The 11,307-nt window shown below is 43.4% G+C and overlaps 1 protein-coding gene across 2 annotated transcripts in view; it reads right to left on the bottom strand.

Annotated features, from left to right (window-relative positions):
* The window catches only part of Tacc1 (transforming acidic coiled-coil containing protein 1), a 51,331-nt gene that overhangs the window by 6,075 nt on the left and 33,949 nt on the right, over nt 1-11,307 (bottom strand). Inside the window, exons 5-10 of one of the 2 annotated variants that reach the window (XM_027395328.2) lie at nt 10,772-10,897; nt 9,687-9,763; nt 7,185-7,228; nt 4,973-5,133; nt 4,148-4,254; nt 384-504 (exon numbers count right to left, since the gene is read on the bottom strand). In XM_027395328.2, the coding sequence (XP_027251129.1) occupies nt 384-504; nt 4,148-4,254; nt 4,973-5,133; nt 7,185-7,228; nt 9,687-9,763; nt 10,772-10,897 (636 nt within the window). The remainder of the gene's footprint in view (nt 1-383; nt 505-4,147; nt 4,255-4,972; nt 5,134-7,184; nt 7,229-9,686; nt 9,764-10,771; nt 10,898-11,307) is intronic. The other variant, XM_027395327.2, reaches the window with a different exon arrangement.

Raw genomic sequence — 11,307 nt, 5'->3', positions numbered from 1 at the left:
TCTCCCAATGCAACAGCCAAATCAGTCTCCAGACATGGCCTAGTGTCCCTGGAGGGCACATCTGCTCTGAAAACTGGTGGAAAGATGCTTCATGTACTGTACAAAAAGAGAGGGGGTTAAAGGCAGCCTTGTGACCCTAAGTGTCCAAGCCCCTGCACTCCAGTTAAAACACAACTTTCCCTGCTTGAGCCCTGCCTGTGGCTGATGGCTCCCTTCAGCCTTGGCTAATAATGTGACGTGTCCCCTGAATGGATTCATAAGGGAGCTGGCCTGGCATGTCTTGTAAAAAGGTAAAGGCCACTTTCCTCCAGGTCCATGACAAGCTGAGTACACCAAGGACTGACATGAGCCACAGAGGAGCCACTCCATGACAGCGTGCGTACCTTCTGCTGAAGGGCCCTTTCCAGGGACTCCACCTTCATCTGCTCCTTCCGGAGTCCAGCATGGAGAGCAGCACTCTCGGCCTTTGCCTTTGAGCGAACCTGAGCAATCTCTTCGTTGGCTCTGTTTTGGGTTTGTTTGTGGAAGAAATAAGGACATGGTTAGCCAGCAGACAGACTCAGGGCACTGACTACTGACTTCTACAAAACCCAGAGTCTTAGTCAAGAACTGAGAGGAAAAACAAGAAACAATGACTCAGAAAATGCAATTTATACAAAACTGCTAAGCACATTTCCATGGCACAACTTGACAGCAGAATCAAACTCAAGGACTGCAATATCCTTCAAATGTGGTGATAAATTAGCTATGATTTATTAAAGCTTGCCTGAGGGTTCAGAAAGCAAAGCTAGCCACAAGCCATAGAGGTCAGGCAATGGTGATACATACCTTTAATCCCAGCAGCCATACTAGCTAGCTATGGAGCCAGGCAGTGGTGGCACACACCTTTAATCCCAGGACTCAAGAGACAAGCAGATGGATCTCTGTTAGTTCAAGGCCACCCTGGGCTACACGAAATTGATGCAGTACTACAGAGAAACAGCTCATACAAAGGTGATCTCAGCACTTGGGATCATGGAGTCTTTGATCCCAGGATCTGAGAGGTATAAAAAAGGGTCCCATGTGAAGATTTATTCTCCAGCCATGCTGAGAAGAGGACAGTTCTTTCAGCCTGAGGTAGAGGTAACAGCTAGTGGCTGGCTGCTTTGCTTTTCTGATCTTCAGCTTGAAGCTTGAACCCCAATATCTGCCTCTGGGTTTTTATTTTTCATAACATTCAGAAGTTGTATTTCATGAGAAAATGACATTATTTATTTTCTTTATAACAATCCTAACTTTTAAAGGATCTAGTACAATCAATGGTGGTCTGGATTACTCTACACATGATCATATAATATTGAAGTCATTCAGTAAATGTCCTCTTCCATTTAAATGGTGTATAAAGGCAACTCTACATTCAAGCATTCATGTCATTCTAACTTTTCTATTAGACTGTGGGACTAAAAATTTCCTTGCTGACAGACTCTCATATGTGGTATTTCCAGGTTTTCTTTTCCATTGTCAATACTGTTGCCCTAAACACAGAGTACAGATACTGAATACAGATACCTCCGGGGTGTCTTTATCAATGAGATACAAGAGAAGACATCATGTCACTTAATAAACATTCAGTTAATTGATAAAAGATGAAAACTAAAACCTCACCAGCAACAAAAGACATACAAATTAAAACAATAAGCTTTTTGTGTGGGGCATTGAAGCCAGAATCTCATGCATGCTAAGTGGGTATTCTATCACTGAGTCATTCATGGTTGAACAGTACAGTTTATGGTTTTGTCCTAAGAATGCAAAGACAGGATCATATGTCATGGGAAAGATGGGGCATGGCGTGGGAATGAGGAAAACAAATATATGTGCCTTTTGACACAGCAATTCCATCTTTAGCTAATTTCCCAGAAATACTCTGCTAATGTAGGTGTTTTCAATAGGGAGAGTGTGAACCAACTCAAATGTTCATCAGTAAAGAATGTTATGGCACTGGAGAGTTGGCTCAGTGGTTAAGAGCCTTGGCTGCTCTGGCAGAGAAACCCAGGTTTCATTCTTACCACCTACATGGTGACTCACAATCAGAAGTCACTTCAGTTCTAAGGGACCCAACACTCACTTCTGGTCTCCATAGGCACCAGGCACACAAGTGATGCACACACATACATGGAGGCAAAACATACATACTCATAAACATAACTGAGACATTTTAAAAAAGATTCTACCACTTAATCAAGGAATTAGACTGAGATATGAGTTCTGACTTGGAAAATGGCTCTATTGTGCTAGTAAGTTAAAAAAGGAAATTTGTAGGCTATTTTGATATAAATCTCAAAGCAACAATGACAAAAGGGCACCAAACCATATGGGGTAGTTTCTAAAATCACAAAGACAACACAAGGACATGCAACAAATCCTTAGTGAAAGGCCATAAAGGAGTGAGTGGGAAGGAGAGAAACTCGAATGCTTACAGATGGGACTGTAGATCCCAAAACACACACACTATACTGCACTGCTTTGTAATTAAAAAACATGTATGGGAGCTGACCATGGCAGCTCATGCCTCTTAGTCCCAGTGGAGGCAGGTGGATCTCTTTGAGATTGAGACCAGCTATTGTCTATAGAACGAGTTCTGGGACAGTCAGTCAAGGATACACAGTGAAATTACATTTTTAAAAAGAGGAGGGAAGGCCTTACCCTTTCCTGGGGGCAATTCTGAAATGTGTTATTGGACTTCAGGACTGAGGGGGAAAAATAGAAGGAAGCCATAAAAACACTAGAAGAGAAACCTGGAAGAATATGCTCTCTAAAATGGGGAAGACTTACTCTTACCACAGTCCAAGATTTTTTTTTTTCCTGAGTAGGGCATGGTGGAATATGCCATGAAGTTTAGAACTTGGGAGGCTGAGGCAACTTCAAGGTAAAACTGAACTATACAGGAAGACCCTGACACATTTCTGCACATCAGAACACATTACAAGGCTGCATGATAGAACTCTCTGTTCTGCATGTGCCAAGTCTGGGTTCAATCCCAGCACCTAAAACAAACACAAAAAGGAAACCCTGGCCCCCCTCCCCCATAAACAGGGCCAGGGCCAGGGCCAGGGCCAGGGCCAGGGCCAGGGCCAGCACATACACACACACACACACATACACACACACACACAAATAGTAAGCTGGGGAACAGACTACAATTACAGTGACAGCTAGTGCCCCTAGTATATGACACACATTAAGTTACAACGGAAAGGGCAAAGAACAGTCATAATAAAGTGTTTAAATGGATAACTGTTGAAATACATTTAAGTTTACCAAGACAAATAAAACTATTCTGAATATGTATAATGCTATGAATGTAGTTAATGCTATGTTGCTTGCCAAACCCCACAAAAAGCTACCACTATTACATTTGAAGCTAACCTAAAAGTGGTGCTGTTGGCAGGGAAAACAGACACCCCCATATGCCGTGGAGGGGATAAGTTGACATACTTCTAATGAGGTCAATTGGACAGTGTGCATGATTATTATAACCCCACGTATTTGTTTGCTGGTCCTCAACTCCTCCTCTTTTACCCTGAAGGCACAAAAGGGCAGTCAGTTCACAGCTTCTCTCTACAGCACTTCTGCACCAGGAAGAGTTTAATACCCACAAAGTCAGGCAGGAGGGGCTGCCTAAATGGAGACCTTCCGACTATGAAATGCCAGGGAGAAGGTCCTTGTGGGCGTGGAAAGATAAACCATGGGGGTTAGCATGTATGTCTAAGGTAAACCACAGAATACCAACACTGAGCTAAAGGTTAGGAGGTAATAAACAGGGGATGTTGTGTGTGTACATATACACCTTTTTATACTCTTAAATGTTTTAACCATGTAGAGAAATAAAATATCACACACACACACACACACAGAGAGAGAGAGAGAGAGAGAGAGAGAGAGAGAGAGAGAGAGAGAGAGAGAGAGAGAGAGAGAGAGAGAGAGAGGCATGTATGTATCCTGAAGTTGCAAGCAAGGATGCAGATAGCAAAAGGTGCAAGTTACTTTGTAGATAAAAAAAGCAAACAAGAATGCAGATAGCAAATAAGTATGTTACTTTGTAGACAAAATAGTATCTGCCTCCACCTGCAACAGTAAACAAGTGCAGAGCACATTTACAAGCTCTTACCTGTCCAGCTTTTCCTCTGCATGAATCTTCAGGGCCTGGTATCGCTGCTCTTCTTGCTTAACTCTAGCTAAGTAATCCTGAGCACATTTTTTCAAGGCTTCTTCATTCTATTTCAAAACAAACATGTATGTCTCTTTGTTTCTCCTACACAGTAAGAGTTGGGTTTTTTTGTTCGTTTGTTTTAAGGGTAAGCCTGCTTAATTGAGATGTGTTTAATTCATAGACCATGGCAATGTCAACAGGCTTGTGCCACCCCCAACTAAAGAAAACCTGTAGAGTTACTCCATGTCCTAATTTGCATTGCTAGACAGGGCTTCAACTTCCTACTATAGCTTCTTGCTCAAGCCCTATATTAGATAATTGGCCAGTGCCATCTTATTTATTTATTTATTTATTTATTTATTTGTATTTGGTTTTTTAAGACAGGTCTCACTCTGCAGCCCAGCCTGGCTTAGGATTTGCAATCCTTCTGCCTCACCTTGAATGTTAGGATTACAAGCCTGAACCTTCAGTCATAAAGCACTTCATGTATAAAATGTCCTGTGTTAGACCTACCAAGAAAAGAATTCCATGATGTGTACCTTTGACAGTACACAACTGAATGATCAATCCCACTCATTTCTCCTAAAGTACACAGCTTGGACTTTGTTCAGTGAACTATAATCTCTTCTACTTTGACTAATATCAAAAGGCGAATGATCAAGAGGAAGGAGGCAAGCAAGCCTCAGTCCCACATACAAGGCTGCCCACCGCTGACAGGAGTGGCTGCCTGATGGCAAGAAACTACACCACCACCCAGGAGAGAAAGGCGGAAGGACACCCTACCTTCTTGAACCCTTCTAGCACGCCTTTCAGGTTTTCGTATCTCCTGAAGAGATCAGAAAGGGACCTTTCCACAGAGTTGAGGTCAGCCAAGGCCTGCTCCTTCTCCATCGTCAGCTGCTGGAAACTCTTCTGAGAGGTCATGCTTGTCCTCTGTTCGTCTTCTGAGAACCACAAGTCAAAGGGGACAAAGTGAAGGCCAACTCTGGGTGAGGCAAACAACAAACGTTCTTGGGAAGGGAATGTGGCATAGGTGTCCCCACTCTCAAGAACTCATATTCTAGTGGGAAGATATATACAGTGACAAGTGATGCCTGAGGTGGCGACAGAGCTGGTGGTCACAGAGTAGTTAGCCTTTCAGAGGAGAGACTGGAGCAGGTAACCAGAAGGGACTGGGGATGGGAGATGCACAGGGCAGACAGGCAAGGCCAAGGCTAGGCTGGGAAGGCAGTTGGTGGTGTGGACAGTGGTGAAACCTTTTAATTCTTAAATGATAGAAGGTCAGAATAGATTCATGTCAGAGTCAAGCCTCAGAATGACAACTAAATGAGGCTGTAAGTTCAATACAGACAATTGTCACTGTTACTCTATACGCTCTCTGTGCAGGTCTGATGGAAGGAATCAGAACTTGCAGTGAGGTAACCCATTCCTTCAGACAAAGGACTCATCAAGTGCACAGGCACATACCTGTCATGCCAGTACTGGGATTCTGAGGTAGAAACACTGAGTTCAAAGCCAGCGTGGGCTATACAGTGAGTGAATTCAAGACTGCCCTAGGGTGTGTCTCTGAAGGGCATTATCTTGCCCCTACCGCCTTCTTGCTTCCCACCAACACAATGTTCTGTCCAAGCATATGGGACCCAGTGACTATAGACTGAACTCTCAGAAACCATGAGCCAAAATAAGTCCTTTCTTTCTCTGCTGTTTATAATCACATATTGGTCACAGTGGTGAGAAAATATATGGAAAAAAAGTTATGAGAACAGACAGAATTGGTACCTATAGAAAAGAGGGCCCAGCCCAGGGAATACTGTATTAAATGAAATAAGCCAGACATGGAAGACAAATACTACATGGTCTCAGCATACATGAGGCTACATGAGCTGATTCCATGGGTACAGAGGGCAGAACAGTGGTCACAAGAGGCTGGGAAAGGTGGGCTGGGAGATGAACAGAGGAAGGCTGGGTAATGAGTACCAGAATGCAAGTTCTAGCATTCTATATTAAAGCAGGATGACTTACACCTACAAGAATTTGGTATATAAATTTATAAAGAATTAGACAGTACATAGGAATTTGAATGTTTCCCAATAAATGATAAATGTATTTTCTTTTTTTTTTTTAACATTTATTTATTTACTACATATACAGTGTTCTGCCTACGTGCCAGAAGAGGGCACCAGATTGAATTGTAGATGTTTGTGAGCCACCATGTGGTTGCTGGGAATTGAACTCAGGACCTCTGGAAGAGCAACAGTGCTATTAACCTCTGAGCCATCTCTCCAGCCCTGTCTCTCTATGTAGCCCTGGCTGGCCTGGAACTTGCTATGTAGACCAGACTGGGCATGAACTCGCAGAGAACTGCCTGCCTCTGCCTTCTGCGTGTGGGAAGTGCTATGCATCTGGCCTGAAATAACAAATGTTTGAGGAAATGGAAATGCCAGCTTTAATAGCTTCATCACTGGGCACTGCATTCGTGTGCAAAGTACCACAGTTTCCCACAGTATATGCAATTATGACATGTCACTTTTAAAAAGCCAGAGAGGGTCTGGAGAGATGACTGAGCAGTTAAGAGCACACATTGCTTCTGTGGCATGCCCAGGTTCGGTTCCTAGTACCCACATTAGGCAGCCCACAACCACCTCTAACTGCAGTTCCAGATGATCTGAAATCCTCTTGAGCTACACATACTCATGCAGGTGCGCATGCACACACACACACACATAAACATAATCAATTCATCTTTAACAATAAAGAAACAAAGGCTTCACAAAGCTAACCCTCTCCTCCAGGAATGATGTAATGATCAAGTGGGAAGGCCCAAGGGGAATGGGCCCTTCCAGGCACAGAATCTGCCATAGCCTTGGCTCTGACTCCACAAAAACTATAAAAACAGGTGTTTGTCTGTTGTTATGACAGGCTCGGATAGGTTCTATGGCCCAGGCTCAAAAAACACACCTAAACAAACAAACAAACAAAAAACCTTTCTCCTTACCAATCATTTGAGCAATGGTATTTTCATATTCGGCCACAATTTTCCTAAAAAGAAAAAAAAAAAGGTAATCTATTATAATCATAGTAAAAAAAAAAACTTGTTTTGTTATCAGAAGAAAGCAATGGAAATCATAGAAATACTGTCTGGAATAAATTCATGAATACATAATAACATATATAAACCACATCTTTGCTCTGCCTCCCTTCTTTGGTTTTTCTTATATATATAAGGTTTACTAAAGGTCTGAAAGGTTAAATGCTCTCAGCAGAAGATAAAAAGGAAGTAAAGAAATGGGAAGAAACAGGCTTATGTCTCCACTGCCTGGAACAGAGCCCTAGTCTCTCATAAGCTAAGTACTCGCTCTACTGCTGGGCTGCATTCTGAACTCCAAAAGCTTTTGACAACTTGTGTTTCATAAGCTGTCCTGGTCAGTTTTTACTATCAACTTGATACAACCAGAGTCACGTGGCAAGAGATAGCCTCACCTGAAGAACTGTCTTGATCACACTGGCCCATGCCCTCCTCAGGGATTCTCTCGATTGACGTGTGAGGACCCAGCCATAGACAACACCACACCATCCCTCAGCTGGTGACCTGGTTCTCTAAGAAAGCTAGCTGAGCATCCCACCATGGCTCCTGCCTCAGTTCCGCTCTCACTCCCCCTTGATGAAGGCCATGACCTGAAAGTGTGAGCTAAAACCCTTTGTTCTCCTTAAGTTGCTTTGGGCCATGGTGTTTTTCACAGCAACAGAAAGCAAGCTACAACATAAGCCTTTTAGTAAAAACAACTGTCTTCTCTTTTTCCTATTTAAATATCGTGAGACAATCTTTTTAAATTAAAGGCGTTGTTCAGAGATCCTCCTATGAGACCCACTCTGACTGCAGTCTTTCCTGGCCCATCTACCTTTCTAAGCACTGCTTGCCTCTGATTTGGTTACAAGTTTTATCTTGTGTCCTACTCCACAAATATTTCACTTATTTGGAGATTCTGAAGATCATGCCCGTAAGCTGGCCTCTCACCCAGTGAAGTGTGGTTAGTCTGAACTACACAGGGCTGGGCGGTATTCCCTGTAGCTGCCCCTTACTGGTGTCCACCAAACTGGTCTCTGCATCTGAGGTCCTCTTGTAAGCTCACTAAAGGTGGGGCTGTTCCAAGCCCAGCACTGGGCCTCCAACCAGGAAGTCCTCCAAAACCAAATGATACAGGAGGACAAATTACAGTGGTCATGTTTAAATATCTGGTCAGCACTCCAGTGCTCGCTGGTGAGATTTACACTTTCTCTTCTTTGAGGTTATTTTCAGTAATGTAATGACTCAAATTTCTAGACTGAACAAGAAAAAGAAAAAAAAATTCTTTTGGAGTGGGGGAGGGGCACAAATCTCTGAGATAAAAGTGTAGCTCTGACTGGTCATTGTGGGACCCAGGCTGGCCTCAAATTCTCTTGACCCAGTCCCTACAGTGCTGGGATTAACAGGAATTTGAAAGCCCTATACCATTACCACCACCATGGCTAAAGACTTTTATTTAAAGCTCATTAATTTTGCTTTTATTAATTTCAATACCTCCATCAGTGAATATATCAGTAATTTTTATTTTATTTTACAAGATTTTATTTATATATTTATTTATTTATTATGTATGCAGTGTTCTGCCTACATGTTTGCCTGCAGGCCAGAAGAAGACACCAGATCTCAATATAGATGGTTGTGAGTCACCATGTAGTTGCTAGGAATTGAACTCAGGACCTCTGGAAGAGCAGCCAATGCTCTTAGCCTCTAAGCCATTTCTCCAGCCCATCAGTAAATTTTATTACTCTTTATTGCAAATAGATTTTGTTTTGTTTTTCGAGACAGGGGTTCTCTGTAACTTTGAAGTCGTCCTAGAACTTGCTCTGTAGACCAGGCTGGCCTTGAACTCACAGAGATCTGCCTGCCTCTGCCTCCCGAGTGCTGGGATTAAAGGCATGCACCACCAACACCTGGCCTTTTTGTTTTTTGGTTTTTCGAGATAGGGTTTCTCTGAATTGCTTTGGAGGTTATCCTGGAACTCGGGGCTCTGTAGACCAGGCTGGCCTTGAACACACAGAGATCCACCTCCCTCTACCTACTGAGTGCCTGGCCATTCTTTCTAAAAGGCAAGAATTATATGAGTTCTAGTTACATGTGGTATTGTAAATAACCCACTAGTCACTACTAACTCTGACTTCTTTCCTTTCTTTTTTGAGATGGCCTTCCTATGTCATCCTGGCTATCCTAGAACTTGATAAGTAAGCTGGGCTGGCCTCAACTCAGAGATCACATACCTCTGCCTCAGTCTCTAGAGTGCTAGGACTAAAGGTATGTGCCGCCATGCCCTGACAGCACTGATATCCTTAATCTCAGATTGCTCAATGTGAGCAAAGCCCTCATGTTGTCAGCCACTGACTTTGAGACAAGAAAACATTGCTGACTAAACCAGCAAAGCACAAAGGCAGCCACGCCCAACCCCAGCGCCAGGCTAACCTCATCTCCAAGACTTCTTCTCGGGTCTCTTCGTATTTTTTCTTCCATTCGTTTGCTTCAATCTCTTTAGTGATTATCTAGATTATAATAAAGCTTTGTTTTACTTCATCAATCTATTGGAAACTGAAAAATAACACATGACCAAGTCTGACGCAAGACATTCAATTAACATTTAGGAATATAGTACATCTCAATGTTGGTATATAATGTTCAGAAACATCTGGGAAAGTACATTCTCACTTAACTACCCAGGGTGCTGCGACACAGCCACCACCAGGGGAGGTAAACAGAGCAGCACCTTCACATTTCAGTGGTACTTGCAACTCCTCTACTTTTTTTTTTTTTTTTTTTTTTGTCCTTTATTTTGAGAGAGAATGCATCCACATCAGCTTTGAATTTGGATCCTCCTGCCTTAGCCACCCGAGTGCCTGGATTAGTGCACTACCACTCTGGGACAGATGCCCATTCCTTTCTGTAGTGATGTCTCAGCACCTCCTAAGAACTGAGTCAGGATAAAGAGGCTCAGGGTGCAGCCCGCAACAGGGCTGCAACAGGCATCCAGAGCCCTCCTGTCACTACACTCCTTGGGTTCCCTCTTCCTCCTAACTGGTACATCTTCTGCTTTGTGCTTATATAAAAGATCTCAAGAATATATAGATGCCCCCCAACCCCCACTGGAGAGATGGCTCAGTGGTTAGGAGCACCGACTGCTCTTCCAGAGGACCCAGGTTCAATTCCCAGCACCCACATGGCAGCTCACAACTGCCTATAAATCCATCTTGCCATCTTGAGGGATTAGGTGCTCCTTTGTTATACACCTAAAATAAAAGAATCCAGGGGCTACCCTGTGTGCTTCAAATCACCAGACACAGCTTTCCCCCTGAACTATTACATGGTCACTTCAGTGTACGTGAAGTCCCACCAATAGCTCTGTGTATTGGCTCTCTGAAGAGCAGCACCAATGCCCAAGTCTACAGGAACCCCTTTATGCAAGCCACACGAGCTACCGTGAACAGGAAGGAAGCTGCAGGCTGAGGTGAGGTGAGCCAGCAAAGACGGGACCTCTGCAGACAGACAGACTTTACCTCCTCTCTGATCAAAGTGAGCACAGCAGTCTTGTCTGCTTCACTGAGGCAGATCCCATCCAGGGGGCTCTCACCCCCACAGGCCACAGACACTGGAGCCTTTTCCGAAGAGGATTCCAGTGGTCCCTGTGGACAGGGGTTGCATTTAACATGGTCAGTCTCTTCCAGCTTATGCCTGAATATTCTTCAACAACTTCCGCAGCACAAAACAGATCAAACCTTTAAAGATGTGCTTGCAGAAACAGCAGCAAAAGATGGTAGCTTTAAACAAGCAATCTAGTTCAGGACTAACTAAAGGAAGAGGTTCTGGTGACTACTGGGTTCGGCTTATGGAGGCACAGATAACCTAAGAAAGCTGTCTTCTTATGAGAAGGAAGAGGGTATTTGTCAAGGGGTCACTCATCAGAGACTCCCAGGTAGAAAAGAACGTCTTAATACCTCATTTTTCTGTTTGTTTGTTTGTTTTTTTCTGGGGATGTGTCCTATGCAAACCATTTTTCAAGAACAGTGAGAACCCTTCCATTCACATATGGATG

Source organism: Cricetulus griseus (genome assembly GCF_003668045.3).
Source record: "Cricetulus griseus strain 17A/GY chromosome 1 unlocalized genomic scaffold, alternate assembly CriGri-PICRH-1.0 chr1_1, whole genome shotgun sequence".
Lineage (NCBI taxonomy): Eukaryota > Metazoa > Chordata > Mammalia > Rodentia > Cricetidae > Cricetulus > Cricetulus griseus.
The sequence above is the reverse complement of the archived record's forward strand: the minus strand, read 5'-3'. Positions and strand labels throughout refer to the sequence as shown.